The sequence below is a fragment of the Cavia porcellus genome, unplaced genomic scaffold (assembly GCF_034190915.1).
Source record: "Cavia porcellus strain 051 isolate PalLab524CR breed Dunkin Hartley unplaced genomic scaffold, mCavPor4.1 scaffold_6, whole genome shotgun sequence".
Taxonomy (NCBI): domain Eukaryota; kingdom Metazoa; phylum Chordata; class Mammalia; order Rodentia; family Caviidae; genus Cavia; species Cavia porcellus.
This window is the reverse complement of record NW_026947489.1, coordinates 52106882-52125678: the sequence shown is the minus strand read 5'-3', so window position 1 is coordinate 52125678 and position 18797 is coordinate 52106882. Positions and strand designations below refer to the sequence as shown.

Below are 18797 nucleotides of genomic sequence, written 5' to 3'. Positions count from 1 at the left end.
TGTTCTCTGTGTTCTGAAGTATTACTAATGCCTCACTTCTTTTGCCTTATGCTTCTGAGAAGAACAAATCCCAGAATCTTTTGCTTTTATAATTTTTTTAAGTAACTTAGATTGTATCACAAGAAATTCTACTCGAAGTACCCACATTGGTCTCATTGATTTGGGAAAGTGGATAACAGGTTAATCATACTAGGATCCCTGAGGGTATGGAAAGTGGTTCTGATTACATTGTTAGAAAAGAGTTTTGTAGAGGATGATGCGATTTTTCTTACAAGTTAGAAACTTCGCTTTTTCTCTAAAATATAGGTTAGGATTTAACTACCTCCTCTAAAACTGTATGACACAGCAGTTTGAATTCCAAGAGTCCATGTATTTGATTGTAGACTATAGGGTGTATTTAAAATATTTATCAGAATTACTACTCAATTCTTTCCCACAGTCATCAGATGTTTTAATTTTCATTATGGGAACAGCTGGCACTAAAATCTCAGTATTTTATGTCCTTCCATACTTAAAGACAAATTTTATGGTCATATAATTGAATAAATAAAAGAAACAGGGCCAAGGGGAGGAGGTAGAGATAGCACAACCAGCAGCACACTATCAACAAAAGGACTATAAGACTCAAAACTGTATTCCATCTGACTTTTTTTAAAGAGAGAATTTTGAGCAAATTGCTACTTGCCTTACACGCACACTGATTGTTAGGGTAGCTTTCTTTCATGGGAGCATTTGTTTTGATGCCAGGGTAGTGAGGGGATCTTGGCAGCAGAGTTGGAACTGGGAATGAGGAGACCAGGAACTATGGGATGCACAGAGCTTAGCAAAGGACTTGGCAGCCTTGCCTGAGGACAAAAATAATCAAAAGAATTGCCAAACACAGTCAAATGAGGAGGGCAGAGACGTGAACTTGGCTTTTTTTTAAAAGCCTGTTATGATGGCCATGTATTTCAGTGAATTTGTTTTATTACAGTAATTTCTGTTTCGCCGTAGGATCAAGTCAGGTAGGTTTTCTTATATTTTTAGTTTGGAAAAACACATAATTGTTCACTCAGGGTTGAAAGAATGTGTACCTTATGTATAAATGTATATTTCTCTGCAACTAAATATTTTCTTGGATGCCAAAATCTTGTTATCTATAAGCTTTTTCTCCATACTATTCCTCAGGAAGCAATGATGTGCCACAATTACCAACAGTCTTTGAAGAGGAGTCTTTTGGAGCAGCTGTTAAAAAAGCACATTCCAGAAACTGTGGCCAGTCTTTACAAGAGTGTGTCACAGTAGGTGAGGAAGTATTTATACAACTGATGTGTGCAGTGGAGGTGGCATAGAGATGAGAGAAGATGCTAGAACTCCAAGTGGAATAAATACCTAAAGGATCTTCAGAACTAAGGGAGAAGGAGAGGAAGTGGGGATATTCTTTAAACAGAAGAGGGAAATGGTCACCACTGTGTTTTAACAGAGATGACTCCGGAATCATTGTATGGGTTGAATTAGAGAAAGATAAGAGTAGTAGAGAAGAAGACCATACTGGAAGACTAGAACTTAAATTCAGTAGTCCAGTGAATAAGTGTTCAAACAGACCACTTCTCATTCATTCTGATAGAATAAACTCTATTGAGGACTTTTTTTTTAATGAGGGCTATGTCAATAACATTTTAAATATGTACTGTTCACCTTTAAAATTCCAGTTTCCCCTTCATGTGTGATTATGTACAAGAATATTCTATTCAGGGTTATGATTTGCAAAATTACTTCATTCTTCTCAAGAAGCACTAAATTGAGAGTCTCTATTCTGTGGTATGTGTCAAGTTTCTGTTTCTATAATTTATTCTTTACTGATTTTTGGACCAAACTGGTGATCCAAAGTCCTTTTGTTGACGACTAACCACTTTTGCTTAAGAAGCAATATGTAGTCCAAAGATCGTACAAATGAAGCTCTTGAGACATTAGAAATTCATCCCAGTTACTGGAGACCCTCCAAAGCTGCTGCCTTCCCACCACTTTTGCTAAAGACAGAAGGATTATACTTTCAGGCAGAATCAAATATGACCTACATGGAATGGATAGGTCAATATGTCCTTATGTAGTTTCTACTGTTGAGGCATTTTAAGGGCATGTATCCTATAAAATCAAACAGCAGAATCTTCAAGAACTTGTGCTCTGAAATATTGTTCCATTCACATTTCTAGTGATTAACTTGGTTTCTTGCTAGTTCTGTGAGATGTTGTTCTAGTCAATGCACATGAGCCTTCATCAAAAATAATTCCTAATTCTAAGCCAAAGCAGTTGGATACCAACCAAATCAGGACTTTTAATAAGGTTTATAAGGGAAAACCATCAATCATGCATTCTCTTTTTCTAACTCTGCATACATTATTGAAAAATTTTATCAAAGATTTTATACTAAAAAGGCTTTTAAGAAATTTGAATAGCATATATATATCAGCATGTAGTATTATCTAATCAAAATTTGATTTGTGAGGGTGATTCACATAATATATTCACAATTTTAATCTTGTTAACAACTCTGAAATTGGCTGTTAATTACTTTAGGATTAGAGGCTCTAATTTGTGCATTGGTAATGTGTTTCCAATCATCAGCCAATATAATAACAATTATAAATTCTATTTCCTTCTTCACTGAGATTATGATGGACAACTGAAGGAGGATATTCCCACCAGAACTGAACATCAGAATTTTTCCCTGAATATTAAACCTTGTGAACTTGCTGAAGATTCAAGGCCATATTTAGCACCTGTGCTAGTCAAGTGAAATCAGTGGTTCTTTGTATTTTATTTCAGTTCACCTTTGTTACTAAGAAAGTCTTATTAGCATCATTATCACAGTCAGCAAAGTTTCCAGAGAATAGTGCCAAATACAAATTCTTTGTAAATCTCACAAAAGCCAGAAACTTATCCATGTATCTTTCCCCATATTTACAATAGGCATCTTTGTAATTAACCCAACCAGAAAGACTTCAGACAGAAGATTGCATTGTCCTGTGATATTTCTAACGATGAATTTTTTAATGTATGGAGTAAAAGTGAATTAGATTAATATAAGGGATATTAAACATTTGCAAAATCCCTTTGCTCAAAAATATCTATGTAGAACCTTAGAACCTGAAAGTAGATCACTGTTTTACTTAAAGCATAATACAAATGTTAACACTTAAGAGATTTAGCACAATTACCAAAGTAAGAGTATACATAAGCTTCTAATTTTGTGTATAGCTCTATCTTATTTTTTCTACAAAAGAATGGTTAATAAATACTTAGTGAATGCTGCATGTGTCAGACTGTTTGGGTGCTTTCCACAAACTGTCTCATGTAAAGTACTGTTTTATAGGTGGAAAGGGGGCCATGAAATGAGGTTTAAAAGTATTAACTTTGCTGCCCAGGCAACAGACTCTATAAGTAATAGAAGTTGGATTTTTCCCCAGACCATCTGCCTCCAAAGCTCTGCTTACCATGTATGTACCACCTACTATTTAAAAAGTAAAAAATAAACACAAAACATACACATCCAAATAACCTTTACCATGATCTCAGAATTCATAGGGCACCCATAGAAAGATTTGTTTTTCTTTGTCTGACATACTTGAAGAAAATTGTGCCAAAGAATTAGCTGCATGATGATGACTTTATAATAAATTAGCCCACAGCTCTTATAACGTACTTCACTACTTCTGGACATAGGTTTGAAGCAAATGCAGGTCTGAGAGCTTGATTTTAGGCCTGACACTCTACTGCAGTCTCTCAGGGATCTTACAGACTAGTTCCCTGGTGCCATCTGCAGAGGGTCAGTGTAACTGTCCCAGTGGCAGCCTCAATGCTGGGGTTTCTGAAAATCCCCCTGGGGTGTCCTATGCAGTAAGAGCAGTGCTGCAGTGAGAGCTAGGCTGCCCTGCTCTCTGGCCGTATACCTGAGCACACAGGGCATGCAGGCGGGGCAGTACCTGGCAGTGGGATGGGCCACCAAAAGCAAGTCATTACTAAGCGTAGTAAACTTGATCTTTTACATATTCCTGTCATTCCCCACAACCACACAGTTGCCCAAGAACTCCCAGCAGGGTCCTAGAACAGTTGTGGCGACCCCTAGCCTTAACCTTGTTTATAACATGAAAGCAATAAAGTCTCAAAGTTTGGAAAAGGATTGCTTTGGATCACAGACCATGAAACTGACACTGAACAACTTCTGTAGAAAAGGAACATCTGTTCGTGTTAATGAACCACAGTGGCAGAAGAAACCCACTACTTATATAGAGCTCTTACTCTGTCTTTGGTAACCCCTACTGCTGCTCTCCAGCTGAAGAGGATTTCAGATGTAACCTTTCTTAGGTTTTGACAGAGTGGCATGTTTAGTGTCCAGACAGGGATTTGGTCTTGGCAAATATAAACAAGTAAACAACAATAGTTTACAGGTCCACCCTAAATTACCTGCCAGGGATAGGCAAGTGGATTAGCTCTTTTCTCTGGTTGCATGTTTCCATCTAGCATAATTAAATGTATTCACTTGTTTTCTTGGAAACAATCTCAAATGGATTACATGTCATCGAGTGATTTTCATTTCTAAAAATGTTTGGTAGCATAACACAGCCCCCCTCCAAAACAATCCATAAATTCTTCCTTCCCCAATTCAATTCTGGTAGCTTATGATTTTCTTTTTAATCATGATTGTTTAGTTCCAGTACATTCAATCTGCTACCAAGAGTGTTCTGTTCCCTTTAAATTATAAATTGGAATTTACATTTTGACTTATTCCTTACTAAGATTCTATTTTTTGTATGTAACTTTATATATCTCGCAGATAATGTAGATAACTCTTTTTTTCTGAGAATTGTGTTAACGACCTGGAATAACAGAATCCACAGAAGCATAAGACAACAAGCCACATATTGAGGACAGTCATCACTGATATGCTTCAGGTCAGTTAATTCTCAGCAGTAGACTCCCTGCTGTCTTAGATAGGTACCCCCCCCTTAACACGTGTTGATTGTGATTGCATAAACCAATTAGTGTTAAATTAGGAAATCACTAAAAAACTATCATTTGGAAATTTTTCCAATTAAAATACAACATGTGTGATATTATAGAAATCATTGTATCAAATGATACATCGACCTTAGAATCCATCTAGGGACATCTTTCAGGCAAACCTGTCAGCTCTGCACTCAAACCTGAGACACGGGAATGAGAAAGAGCATTGATTCCATGGCCGAATTGTCAATTTTCAGACCCAAGCTGTTGTCTGCCAGGGCTTGCAAAGCTCTGGGTCCTTGTTGCATTCTACTCAGCGCCTCAAGTCTCAGGTAATTGAAAAATGGAATCACTTCAGTCAGATGGAAAACTGGAAACCAGGATTGATGTATTACACCCTCCATTCTCTCCCTGTCCAAAGTGCCACACTGCTTTCTCGTCTTTCCAGTACTTCACTCTTGTGGATCTGAAACATCTGTCTCCGCCTTGTCCTGCACTCTTGATTTCTGTCACTGTGATGCAGTTGGCCATATGAACAGGCAGAATGAGGGTCTGCTTCAAGGAATAAACCCGAAGAGGGAAACATAATGATAATGTCTCCTCTCTCCCCTGTCAGCCTCTTCAAGGACCTGGCCCACACAAAGGGCAAGAGAGTTCCCGTCCCTCTGTCGCCTGGGTGACCACCAACTGCCGGGAGTTCAGAAAAGCATCTTCTTCAGTATAGATGAATGGTGGTGAACCTATAGCCAGCTGTTACCATTGAAAGCTCTAAAAGGTTTGCCATCACTGCTACAGAGCATAGGTAGCCAAGAGGGCAGGCTGTAGGGCCCTCTTCTTGCTATTCTTGTTATTCTTTTATGTTTTTGAGCAAACTAAGTCAGGAAAGAATTTTCTTCATTGAGAAACTTCATCTTGACATTCCAGCGGTCCTACTTAACTGCTAGTCTTGCATCCTAAGTGTGTGTTTCAGCAGAAAGGCCACTCCATTGAACATACTGTTGAATGTCTATCAACTGTAACTTTTTTTCTTTTGTCAGAATTTATTTTTCAAGTTTATGGGAAAGGACAGTAGTCTGGTTCTGTGGTTTAGATTGTTACTTGTTTCTCCTTCTACAGTTGCATTGCAGAAGCCATTAATGACCCCTGCAAAAAGATCAACCAATTAGTAATTCACATGAAATATAAACTCACATGAAATATAAATTTCAGGAGCACTGACTTTTACCCTAAATATATTAGCCAACCTGCAGAGGGTCCTGCTTCAGCCCAGGGAGACAGACTCCCCTCTCACCATGCATTGTGGTCTGGCTGCTATAGGGTACTTCTGTTTTTACCCTTGCATCCTTTTCCTTCAGCAGACAATAAATCTGCCTCCTTGTAGGATATCACTTAGCTTCCTGTGTTAAGTGAAATTTAAATGTCACAGAAATCATTCCTTTGGTTGAGTCAGACCAAGATACCCCTCCTTTGAGAATGATTTTTGGGTATCACTTTATCAATGAATGATTTTTCCACTTTAGTAACAGACTTTACACTACCCTTAGAAACTAAAATAGATAGCATGGGATAAACAGAATGATTTCATCAATTGAGTCTGTGAAGGACCTAATATTTTGTAAAGAAAGTTTTAATTAAATTACACTTTAGACTCATGTCCTGCAATGAATGAGAAGATTGCCACTGTGAGCTGATATTTTTCCTTCAGAATGAATGTGGTTTTCATAGAGTCCAAGGTAATTCTTAGCCGAAGTTGACAGTGATAGCCAGACTGAAGTAAGGATCATTGTTGGATCTGTAGCACCATCTACAGAACAGATTGAGGAATGTCGACTCTGTGTCTCAAATAATGTGACCACGAAGCCTTTGTGTGTATGTTTACAGTTAGCTCTGTGTATAGAGTAAGGCTTTGGTGCTACAGTTAAAAAACTGACTGTATGTTTGCAAAATGTTTTGTCATACTTAAACCTTACATGGCTAGCAGAATGAAATGTTACTGGTGTATTTCACCTTATTCTATGTTAAATTGATTAAATGGAAAGCCTGTTTCATTCAAAAGTTCATTGTAAATTTTTGTCATTTGAGTTTCTGGTTACTATGAGTAGAAAGTCTTGGACTGAATGCTAGTTTAATTATTTCCTTATTTATCTGTTAACTCTGCTGTTAATATTTGTCTTCCACTGCCAGAACATAATCAAGAAAAGGAATTCTATTTTATCTGTATATCCAGTACCATTAAATAAATGTACAACCATGCCTGCCGTAAAAGCAGGTTCTCAACTATTTGCTATGAGAATGAGTAAATATGACTGCACTTCGCTCCTTTGAAGACCAGTTGTTCAAGACATTTGTCCTCAACCAATCTTAGATTATTGTTTTTAAAATGAAGAGCTCAGCATCTTCATTTGCTGTCAGTTGCCCTTTCTATCTTTCTGTTATTTTGAAAAATTAAATGATAATGATAGCAAAGTACTAATAAACTATAAGGAACTAGAAAATTTACAAATCTTTCCTAGAAGAACATTATTTTTAATTTGTAGAGCTCTAGTAATGTAGAAAGTACAGGATCCCGCATTTATCACCCCATTATTTTCTGGAATAATTTTTAAATGGACGTATGAGAGTTCTGATCATACAGATTGTGGCTTGATGATCTTCATTTTTATTAAAAATCTTACATGTTATGGGAATGTACAATCTTGTAGATGTTAAAGTTTGTCAGGTTCAGGCATTAAAACTGAATTGAATCCACAGTAAAAGTTACTCAATTTATGTTGCCTTCCCTCCAGTTATCACCTGATAAGAGCTATTTCTGATAGAATATCTTCTTTAACAGCAATAACATACATAAATTTTAACTGACCTATGGTTTTTTAAATAAAGGCATGAAGTTCTAGCTTTTATAAAAATGTAAAAGGGTCTAGACATATGATAATTGAAATTGCCTTAATATATGTAAGTTAATTTTAAGTAATTATATGTATATAATCCCACTTTTCTATAAGACTGATTTCAGTTAAATGCTACTTATTAATTGTAGAGTTAAAATCCTGTATACTATAGTAAGGTGTTTCAGCATAGTATAAAAATAGTGAATCTTTGAGCATTTAGATTGTTTTCTGCTGCACTCTTTTGTTAAGTTTTTCTAAGAAGTAAATGGGGAAAACAATATTAAGGTGAACAGATTTGCATGTTCACCATGTAAGAATCAAATCATTGCTTTGTGTGGGGTAACATTACAGATAGATATATGCTCCCACAATTTGTATCTCTAAGGACAACATCTGTGATGGTGACATCATTTGTCCACAGTGCTGTCTCCACAGCAGAAATGACTGGATTCTGTTTACTCTAAAAATGGGAGTAGTTTGGATAGTGGATTAGATTAGAATCAATCTGATTGGAATTTGGAGTCAGTAAATCTCAATCACAAATTCTGGCTATTCTACTGGACTTCTTACTCTAACTCACCTTCTAAATATATTCAGATTCAGATTCATATGTTTTTATTCATGTGCAGATATAGTTAGGGAATTTCCATATACCAGGCACTCGTGTGTTACACTGTCAATCACAAACTAAATTGAGGAACTCAAGTGCTCTGGGGAGGTGAGTAATAATGCACTGAGTATAACACAGGTACAGTAAGCAATCAAGGTAGACAGTCTGAGACACACGATGGAAGCAATGAGCAAGTTAATACTATGTAGAACTGAGAAAGCTCATATTAACAAGACTTCCATGGAAACCTCCTTTGAGGAGGTGAGCTCTACAGAATGACAAAGAAGAGAGTCTGTACCACGGGAAGAACTGAGAGATGGACACCTTCACAGGGAAGAAGGAAATGTGAAGCTACAAGGAAAAGGCCTTGGCATTTCTGAAGACAAAGCATGAGGGAGGGCTAGGGATTGGAGATGAAATAAGGGGATGGATAAGAGGAAAGCTGGTTGCCCAAGGCAGGATGCGTGTGTTTTATTCCAAGAGCATTAGGAAACCATCTAAGAGCTTTAACAGGAGATGGTATAGGATTTACATCTGAAAATGATTACTTAGGCAGATCTGTCTTGGTAACTATGCCTCCAGTGTCTCCCCCTCATCTCCAATTCTAATACTCTTGTCCTAATTGAGTCTCTTATGTCTAACCTTGTTTGTTTCCCTGCAGCTGTGTCCTTGAAAAATATGCCAGGTGATCCAAAACATCCTATTAGTCTTCTGTTCCAATAGTTGATGAATGCCCATTTTCTGCACACTGGATGAAGTCTAAGCTCATTAGCTCATTTATCACATCATGGATTGTCTTAGTACCCATTCTTCACTATTTTCTGCCTGGTACCTTTTGGTGTTGCAGGACAGAACTGCATTCAGATCCTTGTACCTTCCACCCTGCTCCCACCTTCCCATGAACATTTTTCCCTTTTTTTTTATTTTAAAGAGAATAAAACAAAACAAAACAGAATAAAGCAAATCAGAATAAAATAATGCAGGTGATACAGGACTTCAAAACAAGACAGCAGGACATCAACAGTGGCTACCATGATGTTTCTCATTTTCTTCAAAATAGCGGTCCATACCAGCACACACAATAAAATCCAACAAAACAGAACAGAACAAAGTCAATAAAAACAAAATAATGAAGGCATTACAGGTTTTCAAAACAAGATAACAGGAAATTAACAATGTCTAACATAATGGCTCTTGCTTCAAAATAGCTATCCATAGTATCACACATAACAAAATCAAATACTGTGAAACAGAATGAAACTAATCAAAACAAAAGAATGAAAACATTATAGGACTTCAAAATAATAGGAAATCAACAATGGTTACCTAAATACATTCCATTATCTTCAAAATAGTTGCCCATACCATCAAACACAGTAAAATCTAACAAAACAACACAGAATGAAACCAAACCTAATAAAATTATGAAAATGATACAGGAATTCAAAACAAGATAATAAGAAATTAACAGTGGTTACCACTTTCCCTTTTTAGGCATTTCCTCCCCTATCACTTTCGTAGTATCTGTTGTGCTTTTTGGATCCCACTATCTCCTTCAGTTTTTTATGCTAGGGAGATAACTCGGTATTCTCCCATATGAATCCAAACCATTTCACCCATAAGTATGTTCCCCAGGTGCACCCATTTGCCTACAGGAGCCTCAAGATTATCCTATTTTGTAGCTGGGTGACTGTCCATTGTATGAAAATGCCGTATTTTTCTGATCCATTTTGCAGATGGGCAAATTACCATCGCTTTTTTCTAGTCTCCTATTATGTGGAACAAGTGTTTTCTCTCCTTTGATTTTCAGTCTGTGAATTTCCTTTCAAGTTAAGTGTATTTCTTGTATGCAGCATATTGATAGGTCTTGTTTCTTGATCCACTCTCCCCTTATTTCTTTTTATGGGTGAATTGAGGCCATCTACATTAATGGTTACAATGGGCATACATTGGTTCATCTCTGCCATGCTATCCTCCTGCTGTTGGCCAGCCAGTTTATACCCTTTGTTCAACTGCCTGTCCTGTTTAGTGATCCTCCTCCGCTGCTGTTCCTGGAATCATGGTCATCTTTATCTCTCTCTAGAATGCTTTTCAGCACTCTCTGTAGGGTTGGTTTTGTGGTCATGAATTCTTTCAGTTGTTCTTTATCATGGAAGTATCTTATTTATCCATCAGTTTTAAAAGATAGTTTTTCAGGGTACATCAACCTGGGTTGGAAGTTGTTTTCTTTCAGGATTTGAGACACTTCGCTCCAAACTCTTCTTGACTTGATGATTTTTGTTAATAAGTCTTTCATGAGTCTAATAGGTTTTCCTTTATAGGTGATCTGTTTCTTTTTCTCTAACAGCTTTTAGTATTCTGTTCTTAGGATGAACTTCTAGAATCATGATTATTGTATGTCTGCCTGTAGATTTATTTTGGTTATGGCTAGTTAGAGTTTTATATGCCTCGCTTATCTACGCCACATCCCTTTCCAACATTTGGGAAGTTTTCTGCTATTACTTGTGTAAGTAGTCTTCTATTTCATTTGTGTTGACCCCTGCTTTTTCACTAATATGTATCACTCTTAGTTATTTTTCCTTGCACCGTCTTGCAGCTGTGGAATTATTTCCTGATTCCTTGTTATTTTTAAGAGATCTTTCTTTTCATGATCACTAACTCTGATCCTATCTTCAAGGTCTGAAGATTATCTTTAGTCTCTTTCAAGTGGTTTTGCCAGCTTTTGATAATTTTTTTTAATTTCCTGGATATCTCCTTGAATCTGTTTCATGCATTGTAGTTCCTTCCTATATTGTTTATTCAGTGTTTCCATCATATTCCTATGCTCCTGTTTTTTTTAATCTGTCTTCTTTAAATATGCTCAGCAATTCTCCAACTATGCCTGTGATTTCTTCTTTTACCTGAGACATTAGTTCTGATCTGATTATTTTTACAATCTTAATGAAGTTGTTTCTTTACTTCAGTTGTAATCCTCTTGGGGATTTCAGATATGTCACTTCCATTCTCTTTGAAAATATATTGCCCAGATTTGTTCTGTGTGAGCTGGAGGTCTGAGATTGTCTTTTGCTCCTTCATCTTGACATTCTCCTGGGTTCCTCCCAAAAAGCCACTTGTGGGGTCCCAGGCACTTCCCACATTGGCTGCCCCACATTGGTGTAGGGAAATGGTACTGACACATGGGTTTCTCTAAAGCCAGGTTCCATAGGGGAGGTAGTAGAGTTTGGGGATGGCTTTTCCAGACCCGTGCAGCTACACTGAGCCTTCCCTGATGGCCAGGGCTGCACGGTGGCAGGGCTGCTGCTTCTTCTCAGCCTATGTGTCTACACTGGTATTCCCCTGATGGCAAAAGGCAGAGAAGGGCATGTTTGTCTGATTCTCCCAGTGGTTGCTGGCTGGCTGTCCTAGGGAAGCAAGAGTCTCCATGGCAGCCTGCAGGTACATGGGGCATATCTGGCTGTGTCTCCCTACCCATGCTGGCTGCCCAAAGGAAGCAAGTTTCCAACAGCAGCAGTGGTATATAGGGGCAGATCTGGCTGCATTCCCCTGCCTGTACTGGCTCTCCCATGAATATTTCTGTACCTCCCTATCTGCCAGTATGTGCCTCCTCTTCTGGGCTCACCTCATTTCTGAGGAGAGTCTTCCTTATCTGTAGTGCTGTCTCGTCTCTGCAATCAGGACTCATAACACTGTATGTATTTAGTGCCCGTATGTGTGTGAGTTTCCCAGAAGACTTGCTGGAGAACATGCCAAGGAGCCAAGCAGCCTCCAGTAAACACTGTATGGAGATTTTAGAGAAAGGTAACTAACTCTGTGCATTAGTGAGATCTTGTTGATCAAGTTCCAGAGAGCTAGCAGAGGGACAGTCTTAGCAGACCCTCAGCGCTAACTAGGTCATCATTGACGTTCATCTCCATTCTTTCTGTTTCGCCAACTCTTATTCCTGTTTATCAGGGGCACATCCTTTGCTCTGGGCATTCTTTTGCTGGGTCTTACAAAAAGAAGTTAAACCCTAGATCTGCCTCTAGAGGCTGGAAGTCTAGTAGAAGAGTTTGGATGTATTTATAACAGAATAAGCAACTATAAAAATGCATAGGAGGAAGGATAAATGAGGGGATAGAAAAACCTGAAGTCTTCAATTGAAAAGAAAGTCTTATCTCATTTGTTTCTTAGGGAAAAAAGCCTGGAGAAAAATTTTGCATTATTAACCTTTCATTACTTTTCTAAAATATCCTGTGTGTGCTTACTAATGTATTATGAGATTCTTATAAATAAGTAGTCTAATGTCATATCTTAAAATATGAAAACAATATTTTTTCATTTTTTCTTCATACTTAATTTTCTGTGTTACTTCCAAGAAATCTTATATACAGTTAGATATATTTATACAACTGATTGGCCCTGAACCCTATTATCCCTTTAGATAGTTGTGCTTAACAGCTGATGAAAGTATTAACCATTTTTATAGCTGTAAAATATCTATAAATGGATTCTAGCTTCAGAATATATTTTTGGTCAAAGCATTTTAAAATGTGCAAATATAATATAAAAATTAGATTTAAATTGTACAATCATAAAAGCTACTTAAATTGGATCACATAAATAGACATTTTGGCTCTATCTTAATTGACTTTACCAGCACATGTTCATAATCCACTTCCCTAACTAACTAAAACTATCTGATTGCTAAACATTTGAGGAACAAGAATTGTCTTTCCTTGCCAAGTAAGAAAATTTCAAACATCCACATTCTAAGAACCCTCAGTTTAAATACATACTAGTCATCTTGTTAACAGCAACAATGATGTGTACTGTTTGATTATGTTAACAGTTCAGGTTTGAGTCAAGCCAGCCCTTAAAAATTGGATAAGAAAAAGAGATTTAAATAAAATTAAAAAGAGAAAAAGTTGCCATTGTGGACAAGAAGATCTATATAGATATATATATGGAAGCTAGAATAACCACGTGCATGTCACCTGAGGAAACCACCTTCTCATATCAAAATAGACTGAAACCTAATTATTAAATTATTGGGGCTAAAGGCACAGTTGTCAGGCATGCCAGTGGTGACCAGTTTTATACTGCTTCTTCTGTAACCATTCTGAGCAAGAGAAAGGTCTCAACAGCCTTTATAGAGAGGCCCAAGTCTGAGAGTAGGACAGGAAAGGGAAGGAGACAGTGCCCTGAAAACAGCATATTTCAGTGCTGATGTTTTCAGCTTCCTTAAAGACGTTTTCAGGAGGCTACAAATAGCAACTAATCCTCTTCTTTGAAAAACAGAAGAAATAAAGTTACACAATTTGGAATGGCTGGACAGCAATATATTTTATGCCTCCTCTCTCCCACCCTGTGCTGTGCCCCTGTTTAATGAGGTAAGATTATGAAATTGCAAGGATGCAGTGTGAGAAGATGCTAAATTTCCCCACAAAGTTTCTATAGCTATGTGAACACAGTCCAATAAGTAGGCTAAGATAGGTGGCCTAGGCTTCACGTAACTAGAGACACTCTGCTTATTTCCTGGGCTGGAAATACCTGATTGTGGTGGTGAACTAAATTTAAAACTTGCTAGAATTTTATCCTTTAGGAACAAAATAATTTTGCTGTCGTCTTGCATGTTGTATAAAAATCTGACACTCCATTTTCATGTACATTCAAGGCAGAGGTAAAAGCTAAGCTGTCTCACATGCACAGTAAATACTGTGAAAAATCCTTGACTGTACTTTTCACAAAAATACTGAGGAAATACCTCTCATTGTCAAATCAAAGATATGGAAAATAGACTTTAGACAGATTAAGACCCTTAGCCTGCGTAATATAAAGTAGGAAGCAGATAAGCTTGTTAATAATAGAACATAAAATAAAAGCAGTTGACTCAGTATGCCTGGCCAGTGGTAGATTCTGAGTTCACATGCATACACACACACACACACACACACACACACACACACACACAATCGTGAAAAGGCAGGCAGGAGATAACACTAAGATAAAAGCCTGAAACAGAAAGAGCAACAAACTGACATAAAAAATTGGTTTGGGGTGTTGTAAATACAGGAACAGGGAGGAAATGAATAGAAGAAAAACAATTTTGCCCAATTACATACTTTATGTAACTAAATAGACAAAAAGAGAGAATATGCTTTAAACCACAGTCTCAGGGATTAACAAATGAAAGAATACATGCTTTCAGTGGGCTAAAGAAATCTGGCACATGACCACCTAGATATACTCCTCATAGTGTGATATTCCTACCCAGTTCCCCTCCTCTATTAGTGTGTAATATACTGTGTATACTTCATTTCAATGAAGCATGAATAGGAACAACCAAATATATTAGATAATGTTAGGAAATTATAATCACCCTCAGTGTTAACACTGCTTTTGAGCTGTCATGGGTAGTAGTTACTGCAGGCTGTGATTAGATAAATGGATGCAAATGGTAATTGTCACTGATGAATGATTGATGGTGGCTTTATGTGTTTCATTCTGCACCCTTCGAAAATGCATCTGGCCCACCACAAATGTAAGCTTGAAACAGAGCATGAGAAACAGTCTAAAATATAACTATGGTACTGGTTTGTTTACTTGGGTTAGCTGGGTAAAGGGCATTTCCTCTGGCATCTGTCTTCCTCAATTAGTTTTTTTTTTTTTTTAACTAGAAAAATAATTTAGGATTCCAGCATGGAGATTTAGAAAATCTAGACAAGTTGTATTTCATACTATTTCTCAAATAAAAATAGATACTAAAAAGTAAGGTGGACCAAGTGAGTTTAAGAAACACTGACCTACATTTTAAAGATACTTTAGTGACACTATATTTCCTAAAGGTTTTCAACTAGCTAAATATATGGTCCAGTGTTCTTTGGATTACATCGTTTTTCAGCTTCTCTAAAGTTGTGTGGTGTGTGCATGTTTGTGTTTAAGGAAGGCACCTTATTTGGTGACTATTTGACTTTCTGATGAAAATACATCAACAGTATATGTTGGAGTGAGAAAATCACAGAGGCGTTCATGGGAAATTAAAACTTCTGCCCTGTAGAGAGCAGTGCATCTGGAGTTTCATAAATGAATTTGCAACTTTTTTCTCTCTGAATCTAAAGAGCTTAATCTAAGTTGTTCAGCCCATCTTGTTCAGCATTGTTCCTATATTGGAGATTCCAGCTAGTGAGATTGTCAAGAAATTAAACATGAACACAACAAAAGGTTACTTAGAATTTAGGATACTGAGGAATAGGTGTGTTCCCTGAGTTCTTTCCTTGTTCCTGGTGATCGTCATCGTCAGGAGAACGATGGAAATAGAAAGTTGGAGGAATGGTGTGACAGAGCCGGAATAGGCCTGAAATGAGGACCTGAGTTCTGATCACCCTAGTTCACAGGTAAGATGTAGCCTCTAACACATCCGTTAACTGAGGTGACCACCAGTAAGGATTGCTGGCTCTGTTCCACACTGCTTGGTGGAGGTCGTCATAGGTTATGTAAAGTAAAATTCCGAACTAGAGGAAAAGGTCACAAACACAGTGAGGAATGTACCCCAAAGTATATAGTACCAAAAAAAATTTTTTTAGCAGCATAGGATTATTTCCAAATTCAGAGCCAGGGATTTAGCTCAGCGGCATAAGCGCTGGCCTGGAAAGCATGAGGCCATTAGTTTGATCCTCCCCCCAAAAAAGGTGAACTGAGGAACTCTTCTGAAGATCGCTGTGTAAAATAAGAACCTCAGTTACATTCCTACCCTCTTGCTTTGAAGGACTGTATCATCATTGTTTCAGGCTTCTTGCTATTGTTATTTATTTGTCTTTTTTGTTTCTTATTTTTCTAGTAATTTGTTTTGTTTTTCCCTCTAATACAGAAAGGATAGATGTACATGTAGAGGCTTATACATGCCTAGAATATCTAAACAGTTATGAGAATCTACTGTATCATACATGATATGAGCAGCTACTTTGAAGAAAAAGACATTATGGTATCCATTGCTGATTTCCTATCATCATGCTGTGAAATTGAATAATGCTTTTATTCTTTGTTCAGAGTGGTTTTAGTCTGTTTTGTATTATTTAATTTCAAGATACATGAAGATATGGACAGCTATTTTGAAGAGCACAACAGACATTACAGTACCCATTGTTGATGTTCCTATTGTCTGGTTTTGAAGGTTTGTAATGCCTTCATAATTCTGATCAGTTTTATATTTTTTGTATGAATTCATTGCATGTGAAGATACAGACAACTATTTAGAAGAAAACAAGAGACATTACAATAGCTACTGTGGATTTCCTGTTGTCTTGCTTTGAAATCTGTTTCACTTACATTGTTTTCTTCTGGTCTGCTGTGTTCTGTTTTATATGGTTTGTTTTACCCTCTTTAAAATTAAAAAAAATTCAGAAAGGTACTATATGGAATGTACTTTAAAGTCATTGGGTAACATTTCAGATCAGTACAGATTCAACATCATGGTGTCAAATTTTTGGGTTGGTTTGTTTCTTTAAAACCAATAGTTTAGAAACTTTTTATTCAAATAGCATTTGATTTTAGAGAAAATCCAAATATTCACTAGTACACAGTAGGGAAAGTGTCTACACACACTCAAAAGCTCGCAGAAAAAAAAAAATAACAATCCGACCACATGCAGAAAATGCATTAGCTTCTCTCTGTTTACTAAACATCATTTAACTTGCCTCATGTCAGAAATCATCCCTGAAACCATGGAGTATAAACAAGTTTAATCTTTCTACCATGTGCTGATATTTGAAGTCAACAAGTTTTCCCTGTGAATTTTTTCTAGAGTAAACGTTACCCATTTCCTTACTGGTTTTTCATGCGAAGTCTTCTCCACGTGCCTTCATCGCACTTTCCTGTGCACTTGCCATGGTTAGTCAGTGTTACTCTTAAACTGCCTGGCCAGAAATTGAACCTAGTGCTTTCCAGCTAGACTGAGAGGGCCATGCCTCAGCAGTCAGCTGCTGTCCTTTTAGGGACACTATTTATAGCTGTGGTACAGTTTAGTGCTCACTTACCTCCTTCCATGAGTCACATAATAAACACTATCAACCCTTATCAATTTATATTAAACTAAGCATCTAGTGTTCCCTCTATTTGAGGTATGGGAAGTCAGGCTTTTTACCTCGACTTCGTGTTACTGATGTTTTAAATTTAATTGGAGAGCCTTATTACTGAATTCGTTTCATTTTATCTTGGTACTTTTCCTAGAGCAAAGAAATGTTTTAAATTTTTCTTTGGTTTTTATATTAACTGGTACATGTTCATAATAGAGAATTTGGAATATCAAAAAATTAAGAAAAGTGTATTAAGATTTAAATTTTAATATTATCAATAATACTACCCAAATAAACATGATATATTGAAGTTTAATGTATTTTCTATTATTTTTTCTATGTGCTTATTTATGTTGTGTCTGTAGTTTTTGCATATTGTTTTAAAACATACTTAAAAGTATATTAAATGCTGGTATATAGTCCTCATAGGTGTGTTATTACATCTGTAATATTTCATGCAGTACAAATACTTATGTTTCTCTTGAATAATTAAATTATTTTTATTATAAAAAATACTGTGCTGGGGACTGGAGATATAGCTTAGTGAAGTAGCACCTCCTGGCAAGCATGAGGTCATGAGTTTGATTCCAGGTACCAAATTAAAAATACTGTATTAACATCTATATGCATGATGTTTTATCTGTTTATGATTTTACCCTTTAGTTTTTTTATATAGAAAAAAAACAAGAAATGGTGATATAAAATTTCAAAAGACAGATGTGGTGGCAGACTTCAGTAATGCCAGCACTTGAGAGACTGAGGCAAAAGTTCGAGACCAGCCTGGGCTACAAAGTGAGCCCAAGACCAGCCTGAACTGCATAGTGAGATCCTGTCTCAAAAAGACAAAAACAAAAAGTTTCAAAACAAGATGATAGGAACTTAACAATGGTTATTATATTGCATATCATTACCTCAAGGTAATTGCTCAGGCTACCAGAAATAGGCATGCAAGATTGATTGAATATTATACTTTCCCTTTGAGCAGTTTCTTTCTCTTTTTATATATCTAATGTAACTTTTTGACATTATTTACTAGATTTTTTTACACTAGTGAGACTTGTATGGTGTTTACACATACAAGTCTGATTTATTTCATTTATGAGTATTATTTCTAGTTGCATCAATTTACCTTTAAAAGCCTCAAGTTTATCATTCTTTATGGCTGAGTCATATTCCATTATATAAAAATACCACATCTTTTTATCTTTTCCTCAGGTGATGGGCAATTAGGTGGTTTAAAAGATCTGGTTATTACAAATTGTGCTT

The 18797-nt window shown here is 36.7% G+C and overlaps 1 protein-coding gene across 6 annotated transcripts in view; it reads left to right on the top strand.

Moving 5' to 3' along the window:
• Tpk1 (thiamin pyrophosphokinase 1) overlaps window positions 1-18797 on the top strand; it is a 344321-nt gene that overhangs the window by 267536 nt on the left and 57988 nt on the right. For 4 of the 6 annotated variants that reach the window (XM_063250660.1, XM_063250661.1, XM_063250662.1 and 1 more), the window contains one exon: window positions 1168-17847. The exons of the other annotated variants lie outside the window; for them this stretch is intronic. In XM_063250660.1, coding sequence (XP_063106730.1) covers window positions 1168-1331 — 164 coding nt within the window. In that variant the 3' untranslated portion in view covers window positions 1332-17847. Of the gene's footprint in view, window positions 1-1167; window positions 17848-18797 lie in introns of those variants that run through there. 6 annotated transcript variants of the gene reach the window in all.